General features: G+C 41.0%; 1 protein-coding gene across 2 annotated transcripts in view; it reads left to right on the top strand.

The window, feature by feature from the left end:
• DHTKD1 (dehydrogenase E1 and transketolase domain containing 1) overlaps positions 1-21,458 on the top strand; it is a 57,908-nt gene that overhangs the window by 9,198 nt on the left and 27,252 nt on the right. The window contains exons 2-5 of one of the 2 annotated variants that reach the window (XM_007167415.2): positions 6,499-6,654; positions 8,033-8,244; positions 9,009-9,203; positions 18,622-18,891. In XM_007167415.2, coding sequence (XP_007167477.2) covers positions 6,499-6,654; positions 8,033-8,244; positions 9,009-9,203; positions 18,622-18,891 — 833 coding nt within the window. The remainder of the gene's footprint in view (positions 1-6,498; positions 6,655-8,032; positions 8,245-9,008; positions 9,204-18,621; positions 18,892-21,458) is intronic. The other variant, XM_028162925.2, reaches the window with a different exon arrangement.

Here is a 21,458-nt window from a genome sequence, read left to right as displayed (position 1 = left end):
TAGGGCTTTCTCTAGTTGCGGCAAGCGGGGGCCACTCTTCATCGCGGTGCGCGGGCCTCTCACTGTCGCGGCCTCTCTTGTTGCAGAGCACAGGCTCCAGATGCGCAGGCTCAGTAGTTGTGGCTCACGGGCCTAGTTGCTCCGCGGCATGTGGGATCTTCCCAGACCAGGGCTCGAACCCGCGTCCCCTGCATTAGCAGGCAGATTCTCAACCACTGCGCCACCAGGGAAGCCCCCCGTCTCATTTTAATAGGGCTTAAGAGGGGACTTCTCTGGCAGTCCAGTGGTTAAGACTCCACGCTTCCATTGCAAGGGACGTGGTTTCAATCCCTGGTCAGGGAACTAAGGTCCCACATGCCGCACGGCGTGGCCAAAAAAAAGAAAAAAAAAATAGGGCTTATGGGACTCCAATTATGGAGTTCTCTTTCTTGGAGTCTTCAGTGTTTTTATAGATAGTCAATGTTCCCACTTGCTCTAAGCATATGCTGACTTGAATGCAAAGAGACTGTGGATTGAATCTAGATATTTTGGGGGGAGGCTGTTTATGGCCAGATGATGAAAGAGAACTGTATCGACTTCCAGTTGAAGTACTTAGTTTAGATTATCTGTCAGTGTACTTTATGCTGGTTAATATGAACACATTTCTTTCTGAAAATAAAATACTATTCAACACTATCCAGTGCCCTCACCGTGTTTACTTACAGCAAAGAATAAAGTGATGTAGATACCCCTATCATAATGTTTTTTATTTGTTTGCTTGTTTTGGCTGCACGGCACGTGGGATCTTAGTTCCCTGACCAGGGATTGAACCCGCACCCCCTGCATTATAAGCACAGAGTCTTAACCACTGGACCGCCAGGGAAGTCCCTCATAATGTTTTTTTACTCTTGTTTTAGCTAAGGTTCTTTTGGTCACAAGCAGCAGAAACCAACTCTGGCTATCTTAAGCAAAGAGGGGACTTTATTTGAAGGGTACAAGGGTATCTTCTAGAGCTGAAAAACGTTTCAAGTGATCAAGAAGGGAGTGAACCAAAGCTAACTCTGGGAATATTGGCAGAGGCTGTGTGAGGCCCCATAAGGCACAGTTGTTAAGGTACTTAGCTCCTGTGTCACACATAATGTGTGTTGGGGGTTCTCAAGACCACCCCACATTTAGAGATTCTCCAGAAGGGACTCATGGCACTCAGTCTGTAGTTGTACTCATGGCTAAGGTTTATTGCAGTGATGTGATAAGGACGCACAGCTGGACCATAATGGAAAAGGCACAGGAAGAGTCTGGAGGACCCTTTGTGCAGGCTTCCTTCTACTTTCCCCCATGAGGGGTCACACGGAATGCACTCCTCTTCAAGAAACACAGTAACATATGTGCAATGTTCCTGCACAGGGAATCCTATTAGAGACTCGGCACCCAGGGTTTTTATTGGGAGAGGTTCATATAAGCACCCTCTGCATGTGCCAAAATCCCAGACTCCCAGAAGGGAAACAGGTGTTCAGCCTAAACTACCTTGTTCTCCCAAACAGTCGAGGCACAGTGGATCACCCTTATCAGTTAGGGATAGGTGAGGCCATTCCTGAAATTCACGTTCCCAGGCAGCAACCAAGAGCATAAACCTTGCAAGCAGGCTTTTCTAAGGCTAGCAGTCTCACGCTCACTCTTCTCATGTCTCTTAATTCCAAGCCTCAAATTCTGGGAAGATTGAAACTGAACCACCTTGACTCAGGTGTCTTTGGAATCCATTGACTCTTTGGGAGGCAAAGTGGAGCAGTAGAGACATGGCCCTGGAACCCACCCTCTGGGATGGGAGGGTGCAGTTCTCAGAAGAGAAGGACCCAAAGTGATCAGGAGGGATCCACTGCAGCCCTCGTACGGCATGTTTGAGGGCTCTGGAAACCTTTGATCGGGAGGGTTCTGTGATGCCATTACAATACAGTGAATTTCAGGACTTCATTCATTCAAGTAATAACAAATATCTCTTGAGCATCTACTATGTGCCATTCTCCTGAGCCAGAAGCACGCCTCCAGTATTTTCCATTTTATTTGGAAGAAGAGCGTATATATCTGCTACTGTCGTTTGCCCTATTCTCTCTGGCTTCTTAGGAATTTAAACATCCAATTAAATTCCTCTGAACTTTCATAGATATCGTGAGCACTGAGCCATTTGGTCAGTATTATGCCTCAGGTGAAGGGATTCATTTTTCTCTTACAGTAATCCTTTGATTTATACAATAACAGGGATTTTTCTGTGAAGAAGATATGTATTCTATTGCTGTGATCGCATCCATTTAAATCTTTTAATTTCATTATTTGCTACCAAAGTAATCCAGCTGAAGCAATTTTATTCAATGCATTTGACACTGAAACTTGGTCAGTTAATTTAACAAAAAGTCATTAAATCAAGGATTATCATAACGAAATGAGAGATGCTTTACGTATTTTAACTCAAGTATGTTTATTTTTGGTTTTGTATGTGCAAATCTTTAAAGTGAAGAGCACTTATGAAAGCAATCTGAATGCAGAATCTCCTAGATTTTTATAATGTCTCCCCTAATGTTTACTTTTCCCCATAGCAACAGCCTTAGGAACAAATATAATTGACTCTTACAAGCATATAGTCAACTGGTGAGGGCAGTGGAGAGAATCTGATCATCAGAAGCTTTCAGGGTGTATTTAAGTCAGTTAAATGGATACAATTTAAAGAGCTCTGGGAATTTCCTGGAGGTCCAGAGATTAGGACTCGGTGCTTTCACTGCCTTGGGCCTGGGTTTGGTTCCTGGTCGGGGAACTAAGATCCCATAAGCCTCATGGCGTGGCCAAAATAAATAAATAAAGAAAGAGCTCTACTGGACATGTTCATTACAGAAAACTTAGAAACTATGGTAAGCAAGAAAAAAATCGGGAATTTTTTTTTTTTTTTTTTTTTTTTTGTCTGCATTGGGTCTGCATTGCTGTGCGTGGGCTTTCTCTCTAGCTGCGGCGAGCCGGGGCTACTCTTTGTTGTGGGGCACAGGCTTCTCATTGCAGTGGCTTCTCTTGCTGCAGAGTATGGGCTCTAGGCTCAAGGGCTTCAGTAGTTGTGGCCTGAGGGCTCTAGAGCACAGGCTCAGTAGTTGTGGCACACGGGCTTAGTTGCTCTGCAACATGTGGGATCTTCCCGGACCAGGGCTCGAACCTGTGTCCCCTGCATTGGCAGGCGGATTCTTAACCACTGCGCCACCAGGGAAGTCCCAAAATTAGGAATTTTGACATAGGATCATCACTAAGTTTTTGGTCTATTTCCTTTATATATGTGGAATATATACCTGCAAATGCAGAGACATATATGAAGTATATAGATACTAATATGCTAGATATACTATATAATGAAATATATATTATACACACATTTTAACAAAAATCAGGCTTATGCTATATACAGTGTCTTTTAGTCTTTTTTCATCTAAACAAACTGACGCTTTTCCAGTAAGCATTCTCCTACAGCATTATCTTGTGATGACTTTTGGCCAGTGGGATTAGTTATCAACACCGTGGCATGTCCCTCAGAGGACTGGGGGTTTGTAGAGAGTTAGAGGAGTAGCTACAGGGGAAACGTCAGTGAGGAATGAGGAGGCATTGACTCCACCTTCAGTACCGGAGGGATGTGTGTGTGGGTGACGAGTAACTTCACCTTCCACTGGTGTCCTCAGGGGAAAGCAGATTCCCGTGCCGACAGGAGTATAAGCAATGTTTAGGGAAGAGGTGAAGAAGGTAGGGAGATCTGTTAAGCATGGAACAGAATTCCAGAGGTCATAATGGAAGGATCTGGGAGACAGAGAGGGAAGAGATATGGGACTGGGTCTGGTAGAAGAAACCAGAGCAGTGAAATGAGGGTCTGGGAGAAAACAGATGGTCAGGATGGATGGAGGATGTGCCCCAAGGTGGGAGGGGAATAGTCCTCTCGCTCTGGCTCTTCCAGAATAGTAGGTGCCACATGTTCTATGGGGTGAGCAGCATCCTTTTGTGCCAACTCCCCCATCAGTGTTCTAGAGTATCATTAAAAACTTGGCTTTTCAGTTAGAAATTTCAGTTAGAAGTTGAAGCAGTGATCCCTGAGCTGATGTGGTTCACTAAAGAGAATGTTTTCAAAAGAGGGCTAATAGAGGACTTCCCTGGTGGTCCAGTGGTTAAGACTCTGTGCTTCTAATGCAGGGGGCGTAGGTTCAATTCCCGGTCAGGGAACTAAGATCCCACGTGCTGCGTGGCATGGCCAAAACTTAAAAAAAATAAAGATAAAGCATTAAAAAAAAGAGGGCTAGTAGATTGTGGTGAGAATGGTGATGATAACCCTATATATTTACCATTGGCCTTACCCCACTAAGGATGTAGTTTTGCAGATGATATTGGAAGTCGTGGATGAGATCACCTAGAGAGAAACTAGATTGAGAAGAAGACCCTGGGCAGACCTGGGGAGAACCAATAGTTTAGAGGTGGACAAAGAGGAGGATCCCCTAACCCCCTTCTCGCCCAGGAAAAGTGGTGGAGGTTGAGTAGCCAGCGAGTTAGGAGGAAACCCAGGATCTTTTAATGCCAGAGAGCCCAGGGAAGCAACTGTTTTTAAAGAGGAGTGGCCAACAGGGACAATGCTTTAGACAGATACATCTGTCTGTATTTTAGCCAGAAATATGAAGGTGTCCTACTTCATAACCAGAATAGAGACTATAGCAAAATTATATATGACTCCTCCAGCTTGAAATCAGTTCATTTACTGGGATTGTTTGATGAGTTTATTAGACATAGTGTGGCGCCTCTTAATTGCTGGATTTGTGCCAACACATCCTACATATTCGTGTGAATATTGAATGCATGTTCAACACACCTCAGTTCTTTCCTCTAAGCCTGTGACAAGAGGTACACTGTGCAGTACCCTGAATACAAACCCCAGCACATAAACATGTAGCTCTGAAATCATTGTATGGCAACACATGTTCATAAAATGGTCATTAAGTATTTCAAAATATGCTAACAATTTTCTTTGGGTTCTGAAAATAAAAATGCAAATTTCTGTAATGTTCAGAAAATGTGTGCCCTTCGTAGTGGATTTGCTCATCTTCAGAGATTTGTGCTTGATTTGTATAAGACCACCTTGATGAACTGAAGGTTAATCGATTGTGGGCTTGAAGGATTTTCTTCCAAATTTTAGAAGGGCTTTCATGTGGGAAAGGGAAGAAAAGCAGCTTCTGGCTCAATATAAAATCATTAAGATAGGGCTTCCCTGGTGGCGCAGTGGTTGAGAATCTGCCTGCTAATGCAGGGGACGCGGGTTCGAGCCCTGGTCTGGGAAGATCCCACAAGCCGCGGAGCAACTAGGCCCGTGAGCCACAACTACTGAGCCTGCGCATCTGGAGCCTGTGCTCTGCAACAAGAGAGGCCGCGACAGTGAGAGGCCCGCGCACCGCGATGAAGAGTGGCCCCCGCTTGCCGCAACTAGAGAAAGCCCTAGCACAGAAACGAAGACCCAACACAGCCATAAATAAATTAAAAAAAAAAAATCATTAAGATAGAATTGGATTCATTGAAAGATAATGATTCCCCCTTGAGTAGAGACTGGGGAATTACTCATTTAAGGCTGTACAAACGGGATTTAAAAAATTTTTTCATTATGTGAGTAACAAGATAATTTCTAAGGTCTTTTCCTAGCGTACAATTTCATGAGTGTATGTACCTGGGGTCTTTAAGAAATAAGGAAGGATGGGACTTCCCTGGTAGCGCAGTGGTTAAGAATCCTCCTGCCAATGTAGGGGACACGGGTTCCATCCCTGTTCTGGGAAGTTCCCACATGCCGCAGAGCAACTAAGCCCGTGTGCCACAACTACTGAGCCTGCGCTTTAGAACCCACGAGCCACAACTACTGAGCCCGCCTAACACAACTACTGAAGCCCACATGCCTAGAGCCTGTGCTCCACAACAAGAGAAGCCACCGCAATGAGAAGCCCGCTCACCGCAGCTAGAGAAAGCCCGTGTGCAGCAACAAAGACCCAACACAGCCAAAAATAAAATAAATAAATTTATTAAAAAAAGAAATAAAATAAGGAAGGAAATGTAACATTGATTTTGTCGTTCAAATTGTATTTCTAATGTACGATATAAAAAATCTCAAATAATAATTAAGAGGACTATAATTATCCATGATCTCAGCCTTTTAACAGTTATTTTCAATTTGGGGTGTTTCCTTTTAATATCTATCCTCGTGCATAATTAGTTTCACAAATGTGCGCTTATAGTTCTGTTTCCTTTCTGTATTTTTCAGTGACTTTCGCTCTCAGGAGATAAATTTAAGGAAATAAGTGTGTTTTCCTGGAGTCTGTTAGTCTTTAATCCTGAAAACCACTGGCAGCTGTGGTGGGTAGGAGCCATGTGTTGAAAACTGTCCAAGGCCACAGAGGCGTCTTTGAAAAACTGACTTTGTAGCTTGTGGGCATTTCCTAAACTATATTGTTCTATTGTTTTTTCCCCCTGAATTAGTGGACCATGGCCTTGCCAGGTTGGTGACGGTGTATTGTGAGCATGGCCATAAAGCTGCCAAAATCAACCCCCTCTTCACTGGCCAAGCCCTGCAGGAAAACGTGCCTGAAATCCAAGCCCTCGTGCAGACCCTGCAGGGACCCTTTAATACCGCAGGTAAAGTCCATCAACAATGGACTATCCACGTGACAGTTAACTGCCAGTGAGGTGGGGCTCCTTTCTCTGTTCTTGAAGGACCCACATGCCCGCTGGAGCTGAGGCTTCCACGGGTGTGAGGAGACAGGGGCACATTCGAACACTGTCTGGGAGGAGCAGTGTTGGGGTTCTAGAATGGTCTTCTGATAGGGCCCGTTTCCTCTGTATTCAAATCATAGATACAACGGCCGAAGGGTACATGAAAAGGTGCTCAACATCACTAAGCATCAGGGAAATGCAAATCAAAACCACAATGAGCTATCACCTCACACCTGTTACAATGGCTATTGTCAAAAAACACCCCAAAGATGGATAAACAACACGGTCCTACTGTCAAGCAAAGGGAACTATATTCAATATCCTGTGATAAACCATAATGGAAAAGAAAATGAAAAAGAATGTATATATATATGTATAACTGAATCACTTTGCTGTACAGCAGAAATTAACACAACATTGTAAATCAACTATACTTCAATTAAAAAAAAAAACCCAAAGATACAAGTGTCAGTGAGGATGTAGAGAAAAGGGAACTCTTGTGCACTGTTGGTAGGAATGCAAGTTGGTGCAGCCACCATGGAAAACAGTATGGAGGATACTCAAAAAATTAAAAATAGAACTACCATATGATCCAGCAATTCCATGTCTGGGTATAAATCTAAAGGAATTGAAATCATTATCTTAAAGAGATATCTGCACTCCCATGTTCATCACAGCTTTGCTCAATCAATGTCAAAGATCTAATGTTTATTGTAAGAAACCACACACGATATAAAGAAAATGTTGGTTTGTTAAATTCATATTGTAGGCTTAGGCAAATGACTGATAATTGATTTGGTGCTGGGCCAATCACATACTACAAACCTTTCTTTTCTCTGGCTAAGATTCAGGGAGATTTCCTTTTACCTCAGAATGTTGCATTGCTATCAATATTAATTCACATTAAGACCAACTGTGCAATAATAGGCATTGCTTTATAGACATTAATAAGACTTGAATGTTTTGGTAGATAGATATTTCAGATAAAGGTAGTACATGTGATTTGTAGCTATAAAGCAGATGAAAGGTAGGTTCACAATTTAGTTCGAAATGACTATAGAATCAAAATTTGGCATAATGCATCATGGTTCTGTTCGAGAGAAGAAAGATTTTTATTCCCTCTCCTTTTAGTACCTTATGGCCTTTGATCATATTTTTAGTTTTGCCTTTAGAAAAATCTAGATAACCCAAGTTACTTGGAATGAAATGCTCTGAATTCAAATAAGGATTTTGGTATGTTCTATAATTAGTTACATGGTTGATTATTCTTTAAAACGATCCCTTTGATTCCATTTCATAGGATTACTGAACATGGGGAAGGAGGAGGCCTCTCTCGAGGAAGTCGTAGCCTATCTCAACCAGATCTACTGTGGGCAGATTTCTATTGAAACCTCCCAACTTCAGAGCCAGGAGGAGAAAGAATGGTTTGCCAAGCGGTTTGAGGAACTGAAAAAGGAGGCATTTACCACAGAAGAGCGAAAACATCTGTCAAAACTAATGCTAGAATCTCAGGTATATAAGTAGCAGCTAATATCAAAGAAATAGGTTGACTCATTTTCTACAAAGACATATAAATATTGAAGAGAGGGAGTTAAGACATGAACTCTCTGAATGTAGCCCCATTTACCCCATGGCCTCAACACAAGGGGCAGTGTAACACATACCACTTTATTCTAAGTAGAAAAAAGTAGATCGCCAAACAACAGAACTATTGGTTCTTCTCAGAGTCAATATGTTTTATGTATTTGTCTATTCCCTCTATAGAAGCCTGCAAAACCCTTAAGATCTTATTTCTCTTTTTATTACCTGAAGTGATAGAAAAAAAGGAACTGTATGTGGAAGAGGCTCTCAATACAGATTAACGGGATTGACTGTCTGTCAGGGCTGTGATCAGGACTCGGGCATATCAAGATGACAAGAAACCTGTTCCCAATAATGTGGGTGGTTGGCTAGTTTACAGCCCAGATGAAATGCTGTTGTAGAGCCCTGTACTAAAACTCAAGTCATGGGAAAGGTCCGGCATTCTGAGGGGATTCCCGTTGGGGTGAGTTCTTCTACCACTCAGGTTGTTTTCTCTGCATCCCTGCTGCTGTCTGGTGTCCTCGGCAGGGCTTTCCTGCCTGGCTCTGGGTGACTTCTGTGCATCTCTGCGGTCTGTAGTGAAGGAACCCTGTTGCAGCTGCTTGAAGTAGTGTGGGGTCTTCTTAAACATGTTTGACTTTGACCCAGGTGGTTGGCTGTCCTGTAACTAAAGCGTCTGACGTGGTGTTCCATAGGAGCTTGACCACTTTTTGGCCACCAAGTTTGCCACGGTGAAGCGATACGGAGGCGAAGGAGCTGAAAGCATGATGGGCTTTTTCTACGAGCTGCTGAAAATGGCGGCCTACAGCGGGGTAACAGATGTCATTATTGGGATGCCACATAGAGGGAGGCTGAACTTATTGACAGGCCTTCTGCAGTTCCCTCCAGAGGTAAAAGACTTTCTATGTTTTCCACTATTCATGTACAATTGACTGTAAAAGAATAAAACCAATGGTAATAACTGCTTTTAGAAAACCGACTAAGCATATGAGCCATTTGTCCAGGAGACAGCTTAGTTAATTTTTTTTTTTGATTTGAATTTTATTTTATTTGTTTATTTTTGTACAGCAGGTTCTTATCAGTTATCTATTTTATACATATTAATGTATATATGTCAGTCCCAGTCTCTCAATTCATTCCCCCCCGCCCCCCGCCACTTTCCCCCCTTGGTGTCCATACGTTTGTTCTCTACATATGTGTCTCTATTTCTGCCTTGCAAACTGGTTCATCTGTACTGTTTTTCTAGATTCCACATATATGTGTTAATGTACTATATTTGTTTATCTCTTTCTGACTTACTTCAGCTTAGTTAATTGATGAAACCTGTTGCTGTTGGATGGCCCTGTTCTTTTTCCTTTTGTTTGTTTATTCTTTTGGCCGTGCCACATGGAATGTGGGATCTTAGTTCCCCAACCAGGGATCGAACCCACGCCCCCTGCTGTGGAAGCGCAGAGTCTCAACCACTGGACCACCAGTGAAGTCCCTGGACCTGGCATTTAGGTTGATTTTCTGTATCAACTTACAGAGGTTCTTCACTCAGGGAAGTTAAAAGTTAGTTTCCTATGGATGATGCAAACAGATAAATTCTGTTTTTCGAAGCATGCTTTCCCTATTTCATAAAAATCATTCAAACAAACACAAAGATCTGTGCAATTTGATACAATTTTACCTTACAAAAAGTTATTTTTACCTTCCACATATTTGCAGTTTATAGTTAATAGATTGTATGAAACTAATAACACATTGTTATCTCAAGAGACCCCTCTAAGTGAGTGGTTTTATAGGTTATTGGATCTTGGTGTTCCTGTTCTGTCCAACTCAGCTGCTCTGTAAGTCTCAAAAGACTTGAGGGTCAGGACGGAAGATTTGATGTCAGGGAGCATCAGAGAGACTCATGTCTGATAAGGTTGTAGCCATTACGCGTGGATAAACCTCATTACTGTTCTTGGCCAGGAGATTAAAAATAATTATAAACGTTAAAGGACCTTTCAAAGTTAGATGGAGTTAACGGAGCCTATGGGAGGATGTGTTATCCTTGAGAATATTAGAAAAAATACATGGGAACCCTAGTACGCTGTTGGTGGGAATGTAAATTGGTGTAGCCACTGTGGAAAACAGTATGGAGGTTCCTCAAAAAACTAGAACTAGAACCACCATATAACCCAGAAATTCCATTCCTGGGTATATATCTGAAGAAAATGAAAACACTAATTTGAAAAGATATATGCACCCCAATGTTCATCGCAGTATTATTTACAATAGCCAAGATACAGAAGCAGCCTAAGTGTCCATCAACAGATGAATGGATAAAGAAGATGTGGTACACACACACACACACACACACACACACACACACACACACAATGGAATACTACTCAGCCATAAAAAAGAATGAAAATTTGCCATTTGAAACAACATGGATGGACTTGCAGGGTATTGTGCTTAGTGAAATAAGCCACACAAAGATAAATACTGTATGTTGTCACTTATATGTGGAATCTGAAAAGTAAAACAAACTAATGACTATAACAAGAAAGAAACAGACTCACTAAGAGAACAAACTAGTGGTTACCGTGGGGAGAGGGAAGGGGGGAAGGGCAGTATAGGGGTAGGGGATTGAGAGATACAAACTACTTTGTAAAAAATAAATAAGCTACATGGATATATTGTACAACACAGAGAATATAGCCAATATTTTATAATAACTATAAACAGAGTATAACTCTAAAAATTTTGAATCACTACATTGTACACCTGAAATTTATATAATATTGTAAATCAACTATACCTGAATTCTAAAAAAAATGTTTTAATGAAAAAAATATATGTGATATCATGTCTAGGGGCCAAGCTTTACCTTTATTATTCATACCTCAGTGTTTCTGATGCTAAGAGACTGATAACCAGCTTTGAAAAGACACCTTAGAAAAGGTAGAATACGACAGAATAAAGTAATGGACAGATGGAGACATGTGCTTAGATACCTGCAGAAATTCTCTCTTTTTTTTTTTTTTGGCCTGCTCCATGCAGCTTGCAGGATCTTAGTTCCCTGACCAGGGATGGAATCTGCGCCCTCGGCAGTGAAAGCGCAGAGTCCTAACCACTGGACCGCCAGGGAATTCCCCTGCAGAAGTTCTTAAACCAAAAATTGCATTCCTAAAATATCCCAGACAAAACAATTACTGAAAGACACAGAAATGATTATCAATGATCATATTTGTGAGAAACACATCCATCCCTATACTGTGTGAGTTTGTATGCTCTTATTTGCAGATGGGGCAATAAGAAGCTTTTGTGAACTGGAGAAGCTTTGGGGTCATTCAAACCATTTGGCCAGTAGAGAATAACATGCTGTTTTTGGTAAATACCTTGGTTTGAGACCCAGATTTGTAGCCGAGGACCTTTAAACCATCTAGTTAATTTCTCTTGTTCATTCATTTTTTTTTTTTTAAATCTCAAACTCCTAATTTATCCCTCCCCTTCCCCTTTGGTAACCATAAGATTGTTTTCTATGTCTGTGAGTCTGTTTCTGTTTTGTAAATAAGTTCATTTGTACCATTTTTTTTCCTTTTCTTTTTTTTTTTTTTTTGGCTGCACTGCGTGGCTTGCAGGATCTTAGTTCACAGGGACTGAACCTGGGCCCTTGGCAGTGAAAGAGCAGAGTCCTAATGACTGGACTGCCAGGGAATTCCTGTATCATTTTTTTAGATTCCACACATAAGTGATATCATATGATATTTGTCTTTTTCTGTCTGACTTATTTCACTTAGTATGATAATCTCTAGGTCCATCCATGTTGCTGCAAATGGCATTATTTTGTTCTTTTTTATGGCTGAGTAATATTCCAGTGTGTGTGTGTGCACACACACCATATGTTCTTTTTTTTTTTTTTTTTTTTTACTGCAGGTTCTTATTAGGCATCAGTTTTATACACATCAGTGTATACATGTCAATCCCAATCGCCCAATTCAGCACACCACCATCCCCACCTCACCGCCGTTTTCCCCCCTTGGTGTCCATATGTCCATTCTCTACATCTGCGTCTCAACTTCTGCCCTGCAAACTGGCTCATCTGTACCATTTTTCTAGGTTCCACATACATGCATTAATATACGATATTTGTTTTTCTCTTTCTGACTTACTTCACTCTGTATGACAGTCTCTAGATCCATCCACGTCTCAACAAATGACTCAATTTCGTTCCTTTTTATGGCTGAGTAATATTCCATTGTATATATGTACCACAACTTCTTTATCCATTCGCTTGTTGATGGGCATTTAGGTTGCTTCCATGACCTGGCTATTGTAAATAGTGCTGCAATGAACATTCGGGTGCATGTGTCTTTTTTTTTTTTTTTTTTTAAAGAAATTCACGTTCTTTTATTTATTTATTTATTTATGACTGTGTTGAGTCTTCGTTTCCGTGCGAGGGCTTTCTCTAGTTGCGGCAAGTGGGGACCACTCTTCATCGCGGTGCGCGGGCCTCTCACTATCGCGGCCTCTCTTGTTGCGGAGCACAGGCTCCAGACGCGCAGGCTCAGTAGCTGTGGCTCACGGGCCCAGTTGCTCCGCGGCACGTGGGATCCTCCCAGACCAGGGCTCGAACCCGTGTCCCCTGCACTGGCAGGCAGACTCTCAACCACTGCGCCACCAGGGAAGCCCTCATGTGTCTTTTTGAATTACGGTTTTCTCTGGGTATATGCCCAGTAGTGGGATTGCTGGGTCATATGGTAATTCTATTTTTAGTTTTTTAAGGAACCTCCATATTGTTCTCCATAGTGGCTGTATTAATTTACATTCCCACCAACAGTGCAAGAGGGTTCCCTTTTCTCCACACCCTCTCCAGCATTTGTTGTTTGTAGATTTTCTGATGATGCCCATTCTAACAGGAGTGAGGTGATACCTCATTGTAGTTTTGATTTGCATTTCTCTAATAATTAGTGATGTTGAGCATCTTTTCATGTGCTTCGTGGCCGTCTGTATGTCTTCTTTGGAGAAATGTCTATTTAGGTCTTCTGCCCATTTTTGGATTGGGGTGTTTGTTTCTTTGATATTGAGCTGAATGAGCTGTTTATATATTTTGGAGATTAATCCTTTGTCCGTTGATTCATTTGCAAATATTTTCTCCCATTCTGAGGGTTGTCTTTTGGTCTTGTTTATGGTTTCCTTTGCTGTGCAAAAGCTTTGAAGTTTCATTAGGTCCCACTTGTTTATTTTTGTTTTTATTTCCATTACTCTAGGAGGTGGATCAAAAAAGATCTTGCTGTGATTTATGTCAAAGAGTGTTCTTCCTATGTTTTCCTCTAAGAGTTTTATAGTGTCCAGTCTTACATTTAGGTCTCTAATCCATTTTGAGTTTATTTTTGTGTATGGTGTTAGGGAGTATTCTAATTTCATTCTTTTACATGTAGCTGTCCAGTTTTCCCAGCACCACTTATTGAAGAGACTGTCTTTTCTCCATTGTATATCTTTGCCTCCTTTGTCATAGATTAGTTGACCATAGGTGCGTGGGTTAATCTCTGGGCTTTCTATCTTGTTCCATTGATCTATGTTTCTGTTTTTGTGCCAGTACCATATTGTCTTGATTACTGTAGCTTTGTAGTATAGTCTGAAGTCAGGGAGTCTGATTCCTCCAGCTCCATTTTTTTGCCTCAAGACTGCTTTGGCTATTCGGGGTCTTTTGTGTCTCCATACAAATTTTAAGATGATTTGTTCTAGTTCCGTAAAAAATGCCATTGGTAATTTGATAGGAATTGCATTGAATCTGTAGATTGCTTTGGTTAGTATACTCATTTTCACAATGTTGATTCTTCCAATCCAAGAACATGGTATATCTCTCCATCTGTTGGTATCATCTTTAATTTCTTTCATCAGTGTCTTATAGTTTTCTGCATACAGGTCTTTTGTCTCCCTAGGAAGGTTTATTCCTAGGTATTTTATTCTTTTTGTTGCAATGGTAAATGGGAGTGTTTCCATAATTTCTCTTTCAGATTTTTCATCATTAGTGTATAGGAATGCAAGAGATTTCTGTGCATTAATTTTGTAACCTGCAACTTTACCATATTCATTAATTAGCTCTAGCAGTTTTCTGGTGGCAGTTTTAGGATTCTCTATGTATAGTATCATGTCATCCACAAACAGTGACAGTTTTACTTCTTCTTTTCCGATTTGGATTCCTTTTATTTCTTTTTCTTCTCTGATTGCCGTGGCTAGGACTTCCAGAACTATGTTGAATAATAGTGGTGAGAGTGGACATCCTTGTCTCGTTCCTGATCTTAGAGGAAATGCTTTCAGTTTTTCACCATTGAGAATGATGTTTGCTGTGGGTTTGTCATATATGGCCTTTATTATGTTGAGGTAGGTTCCCTCTATGCCCACTTTCTGGAGAGTTTTTATGAGAAATGGGTGTTGAATTTTGTCAAAAGCTTTTTCTGCATCTATTGAGATGATCATATGGTTTTTATTCTTCAATTTGTTAATATGGTGTATCACATTGATTGATTTGCGTATATTGAAGAATCCTTGCATCCCTGGGATAAATCCCACTTGATCGTGGTGTATGATCCTTTTAATGTGTTGTTGGATTCTGTTTGCTAGTATTTTGTTGAGGATTTTTGCATCTATATTCATCAGTGATATTGGTCTGTAATTTTCTTTTTTTGTAGTGTCTTTGTCTGGTTTTGGGATCAGGGTGATGGTGGCCTCATAGAATGAGTTTGGGAGTGTTCCTTCCTCTGCAATTTTTTGGAAGAGTTTGAGAAGAATGGGTGTTAGCTCTTCTCTAAATGTTTGATAGAATTCACCTGTGAAGCCATCTGGTCCTGGACTTTTGTTTGTTGGAAGATTTTTAATCACAGTTTCAATTTCATTACTTGTGATTGGTCTGTTCATATTTTCTGTTTCTTCCTGATTCAGTCTTGGAAGGTTATACCTTTCTAAGAATTTGTCCATTTCTTCCAGGTTGTCCATTTTATTGGCATAAAGTTGCTTGTAGTAGTCTCTTAGGATGTTTTGTATTTCTGTGGTGTCTGTTGTAACTTCTCCTTTTTCATTTCTGATTTTATTGATTTGAGTCCTCTCCCTCTTTTTCTTGATGAGTCTGGCTAATGGCTTATCAATTTTGTTTATCTTCTCAAAGAACCAACTTTTAGTTTTATTGATCTTTGCTATTGTTTTCTTTGTTTCTATTTCATTTATTTCTGCTCTGATCTTTATGATTTCTTTCCTTCTGCTAACTTTGGGTTTTGTTTGTTCTTCTTTCTCTAGTTTCTTTAGGTGTAAGGTTAGATTGTTTACTTGAGATTTTTCTTGTTTCTTTAGGTAGGCTTGTATAGCTATAAACTTCCCTCTTAGAACCGCTTTTGCTGCATCCCATAGGTTTTGGATCGTCGTGTTTTCATTGTCATTTGTCTCTAGGTATTTTTTAATTTCCTGTTTGATTTCTTCAGTGATCTCTTGGTTATTTAGTAACGTATTGTTTAGCCTCCATGTGTTTGTCTTTTTTACGTTTTTTTCCCTGTAATTCATTTCTAATCTCATAGCGTTGTGGTCAGAAAAGATGCTTGATATGATTTCAATTTTCTTAAATTTACTGAGGCTTGATTTGTGACCCAAGATGTGATCTAACCTGGAGAATGTTCCATGCGCACTTGAGAAGAACGTGTAATCTGCCGTTTTTGGATGGAATGTCCTATATATATCAATTAAATCTATCTGGTCTATTGTGTCATTTAAAGCTTCTGTTTCCTTATTTATTTTCATTTTGGATGATCTGTCCATTGGTGTAAGTGAGGTGTTAAAGTCCCCCACTATGATTGTGTTACTGTCGATTTCCTCTTTTATAGCTGTTAGCAGTTGCCTTATGTATTGAGGTGCTCCTATGTTGGGTGCATATATATTTATAATTGTTATATCTTCTTCTTGGATTGATCCCTGGATCATTATGTAGTGTCCTTCCTTGTCTCTTGTAACATTCTTTATTTTAAAGTCTATTTTATCTGATATGAGTATAGCTACTCCAGCTTTCTTTTGATTTCCATTTGCATGGAATATCTTTTTCCATCCCCTCACTTTCAGTCTGTATGTGTCCCTAGGTCTGAAGTGGGTCTCTTGTAGACAGCATATATATGGGTCTTGTTTTTGTATCCATTCAGCCAGTCTATGTCTTTTGGTTGGGGCATTTAATCCATTCACGTTTAAGGTAATTATCGATATGTATGTTCCTATGACCATTTTCTTAATTGTTTGGGGTTTGTTTTTGTAGGTCCTTTTCTTCTCTTGTGTTTCCCACTTAGAGAAGTTCCTTTAGCATTTGTTGTAGAGCTGGTTTGGTGGTGCTGAATTCTCTTAGCTTTTGCTTGTCTGTAAAGCTTTTGATTTCTCCATCAAATCTAAATGAGATCCTTGCTGGGTAGAGTAATCTTGGTTGTAGGTTCTTCCCTTTCATCACTTTAAGTATATCATGCCACTCCCTTCTGGCTTGCAGAGTTTCTGCTGAGAAATCAGCTGTTAACCTTATGGGAGTTCCCTTGTATGTTATTTGTCGTTTTTCCCTTGCTGCTTTCAGTAATTTTTCTTTGTCTTTAATTTTTGCCACTTTGATTACTATGTGTCTCGGCGTGTTTCTCCTTGGGTTTATTCTGTATGGGACTCTCTGTGCTTCCTGGACTTGGGTGGCTATTTCCTTTCCCATGTTAGGGAAGTTTTCGACTATAATCTCTTCAAATATTTTCTCTGGTCCTTTCTCTCTCTCTTCTTCTTCTGGGACCCCTATAATGCGAATGTTGTTGCGTTTAATGTTGTCCCAGAGGTCTCTTAGGCTGTCTTCATTTCTTTTCATTCTTTTTTCTTTATTCTGTTCCGCAGCAGTGAATTCCACCATTCTGTCTTCCAGGTCACTTATCCGTTCTTCTGCCTCAGTTATTCTGCTATTGATTCCTTCTAGTGTAGTTTTCATTTCAGTTATTGTATTGGTCATCTCTGTTTGTTTGTTCTTTAATTCTTCTAGGTCTTTGTTAATCATTTCTTGCATCTTCTCAATCTTTGCCTCCATTCTTATTCCGAGGTCCTGGATCATCTTCACTATCATTATTCTGAATTCTTTTTCTGGAAGGTTGCCTATCTCCACTTCATTTAGTTGTTTTTCTGGGGTTTTTTCTTGTTCCTTCATCTGGTACATAGCCCTCTGCCTTTTCATCTTCTCTGTCTTTCTGTAACTGTGGTTTTTGGTCCACAGGCTGCAGGATTGTAGTTTTTCTTGCTTCTGTTGTCTGCCCTCTGGTGGTTGAGGCTATCTAAGAGGCTTGATGGGAGGCTCTGGTGATGGGTAGAGCCACACCATATGTTCTTTATCCATTCATCTGTCAATGGACGCTTAGGTTGCTTCTGTATGTTAGCTATTGTAAATAGGGCTGCAATGAATGTTGGAGTGCGTGTACCTTTTCGAATTAGAGTTTTCTCTGGATATATGGATCATATGGCAACTCTAGCAACTCTGTTTTTAGTTTTTTAGCTTGTTCGTTTTTAAAATGGATAGTAACATCTATGTCATAGAAGACTGTGAAGATGAGGTGACAGAATGTATGCAGAGAAGTCCTTTGAGAATTGGACAACATAGTTTTTAAGATGCCACTTGCGCTAAGCAGTGTATGCCATCCCCTGACTAAATGGGATTAAATTCTTATTTTCTCTCTATCTTTAACAAGAATAATACAAATTCTTTTGGAAAATACATACTAACAGGTGTATTTAAGAAAAAATATTTTGCTTATTGCAAGGCAGAGATATCTTACCATCTGCATCAGGCTAGACTCTTCTGAAAGTGTTGGAACTTCATATGACTGAACATCTCCAGATAGTTCTGTGCATTCGAGCAGTTACAAGTGTGTGCTTATCTTTATTTATTTATTTATTTAATTAATTTTTGGCTGCGTTGGGTCTTCGTTGCTGCCTGTGGGCTTTCTCTAGTTGCTGCGATGGGGGGCTACTCTTCATTGCGGTGCGTGGGCTTCTCATTGCAGTGGCTTCTCTTGTTGCGGAGCATGGGCTCTAGGTGCATGGGCTTCAGTAGTTGTGGCACACGGGCTCAGTAATTGTGGCTCACGGGCTCTAGAGCGCAGACTCAGTAGTTGTGACGCACAGGCTTAGTTGCTCTGCGGCATGTGGGATCTTCCCGGACCAGGGCTCGAACCCATGTCCCCTGCATTGGCAGGAGGATTCTTAACCACTGTGCCACCAGGGAAGTCCCTATTGTGTGATTTTAAACAAACCACCTCTTCCCATTTTTTCTTGTACGTTTATTCGGCATAGCTGATGTTCCGTAAAATGCGAGGCTTAAGTGAATTTCCGGAAAATGTCTCAGCCGCTGGCGATGTCCTGTCTCACCTGACGTCCTCGGTTGACCTGGACTTCGGCGCGCACCATCCCCTCCACGTGACGATGCTGCCCAACCCCTCACACCTGGAAGCCGTTAACCCTGTGGCTGTTGGGAAGACTCGCGGGAGACAGCAGTCCAGGCGGGATGGGGACTACTCTCCAGACGGGTCGGCTCAGCCTGGGGACAAGGTCATTTGCTTGCAGGTACTGGTAGCCTCAGGAAGTGAGGCCTGAGGTTGGAAAGACCAGGAAGTAAGAATGTCCAGGTTGGTAGTTATGACAGGAGATGGCAGATGTTCCCGATGAAACTGAGATGAACTTTTGGGAAAAGAAGATTTTGGGGGTTCTTTAAAAAATTAATAACAGATGTGAGGTGTAGTCTCAAGGCAACTGACTTTTAGTTTTGACTGATTTTTGAAAAAAGTTTTAATTAATTTTTTTATTGGAGTATAGTTGATTTACAGTGTTGTGTTAGTTTCAGGTGTACAGCAAAGTGAGTCAGTTATACATATACATATATTCACTCTTTTTAGATTCTATTCCCATATAGGTCATTACAATACAGTAGGTTCTTATTAGCTAACTATTTTATGTATAGTAGTGTGTATATGTCAATCCCAATCTCCCAATTTATCCCTTCCCCCTCAAGGCAACTGATGGAGGTCTTCACTGTGTTTTTCCTTTCTTGAGTTATGAATTAATTAAGGGGATATAGACCGGCATACCTGCTACTGTTAAGAAGACAGATGTCATTACTTCTCTGAAATTATAACCCTCTTGGAAACGACGTGGTATCTGTCTGTCTAACGAGGCTGCAAGAGTCTGGATTTATTTTATTTGCTTGCTTGTTTGTTTTCCAATGAAGGTCTTTGGCATTAAGGCAAACAATACAAATTATATAATGTATTGCTTCCTCTGCCCCCCACTTTTTGGTAGGCCTACAGGTATATTTTAGAGGTTTAGATTGTGGGTCACATTTTTCTTCTGCAAGTATTCATTTAAATATGAATGTTTAGGGACTTCCCTGGTGGTCCAGTGGTTAAGACTCTGCGCTTCCACTGCAGGCCGCAAGGGTTTGGTCCCTGGTTGGGGCACTAAGATCCCACATACCATGCCAAAAAAGTAAAAAAATAAATATGAACCTTTAACTACTGGATAACTACTAATTAATCCTGGATATCAGTAACTGAGTCTTCAAACCCAACGGAAATAAGTAAATCTACAAGGCAGTAGAATATTTGGCTACATATACAAATAACCACATTATCTTATTGTTAATTTTCCATGGGCCAGAAACTTGTAGTAAATAAATTGGGAGTAAGCAGAATTGGATTTGATTATGTTATAGTATTTCTAAATAGAAATCTTCAAATCATTAGCCAGACATTCTCTTCACCTTTCACTTGAATTCATGAGACTCTAAAATATTTCAGTCATTCACATTTTCCCAGTACATTAAGCTGATCTTAAGACTGATTTCTGAAGTAAGAGGTGAAAGTGGCATTTTCTTTAAAGTGATAAGAAACTGCCCTCTTTTCTCTACTTTGTGTTCCCAAAACATTTTGCCCTGCTGTGTCTGCCTGGGTCTTGCCTCACTCAAGTTCAAAATTCTAATTTATTGTGGGAACTTGAAATTTGGAGTCTATAAAATCATGGTGGTGAGATTCTGGATACTACTTCTGCTGTCTGTCTTCTGTTCATCTTGGTCCTGAATGTGGTGGAAGTGGATTGTCATATGTGATCCTCTGTGTGTGTCCAAGCCCCCTGCTGTGTTTGGCTGAGCAGTTTCCACTGCCCCCAGCATTCCTTGGGGCTTATGGACCCGACTCCTGCAAAGCTTTATGGGCATCATGGAGTGTTTTCTCTTTTAAGACAGGAAATAAAATTAGCAGATGACACATAGCTTTAGTGCCAAGAACCCTAAGACTATGATAAAACGACGCAAGTTATGAACAGATGTTATGTTCTCAGCAATGCCTCTCCTGTAAACGCTTTTGTAAAGGAGTGGAAGAGACACCCAGCTCTCTTCCTTGCTTTACTGGTCTCCTTTTACACCATTACCCCACAAGAAGTCCCATCAGCAAGGAGGCCAAAGGGTGTGGAGTGTTCAGATGCTAGGAACCCCTTGACCCTGTGTGGACCACCGTGCGGCTGAGGGTTGGACTTGCCAGTGTAGCCTGGTGTAGAAAAGACAAGGATTCTGGAACCAAGAAGCACTGAGTTCAGATCCTGGCTTTGCTGCCTTCTAGCTTGGCGTGCTTGGTTCTGTTCCTCAGGTTCTCTGAATCTCAGAGGTCAATGGGAGTATGTTACATTCCATATAGTGTTCTGAGGATGAAATGAGAACATAGTAAGTTCCTTAGCCCAGGTGAAGGGCTTGGAGGGGTGGGGAAATAAGTCAAAAAAATGGAGGCATCAGGACTTCCCTGGCAGTCCAGTGGTTAAGACTCCACACTTCCAATGCAGGGGGCACGGGTTCCATCCCTGGTTTGGGAAGTAAGATCCCGTGTGCCACGCAGCATGGCCAAAAAAAAATGGAGGCATCACGGAAGGTCTAGTCCTAGGCACGTGAAATACGTACTCTTTCTGAACCTTGGTTTTCTCATCTGTGAAAAGAACAGTGGCGATTCCCTTACCTGGCCCCTACACCTGATTGTTGAATGGATCAATGGAGATAATGTACATAGCGTTGTGGAGGTGATGTAAGGGTATGTTATCACTACGTTTGGATACTCCAAAACGTCAGTCATCCCTGTAGGCCCTAGCAATGG

This window comes from Balaenoptera acutorostrata, chromosome 3 (assembly GCF_949987535.1).
Source record: "Balaenoptera acutorostrata chromosome 3, mBalAcu1.1, whole genome shotgun sequence".
Classification (NCBI taxonomy): Eukaryota; Metazoa; Chordata; class Mammalia; order Artiodactyla; family Balaenopteridae; genus Balaenoptera; species Balaenoptera acutorostrata.
The sequence above is the reverse complement of the archived record's forward strand: the minus strand, read 5'-3'. Positions and strand labels throughout refer to the sequence as shown.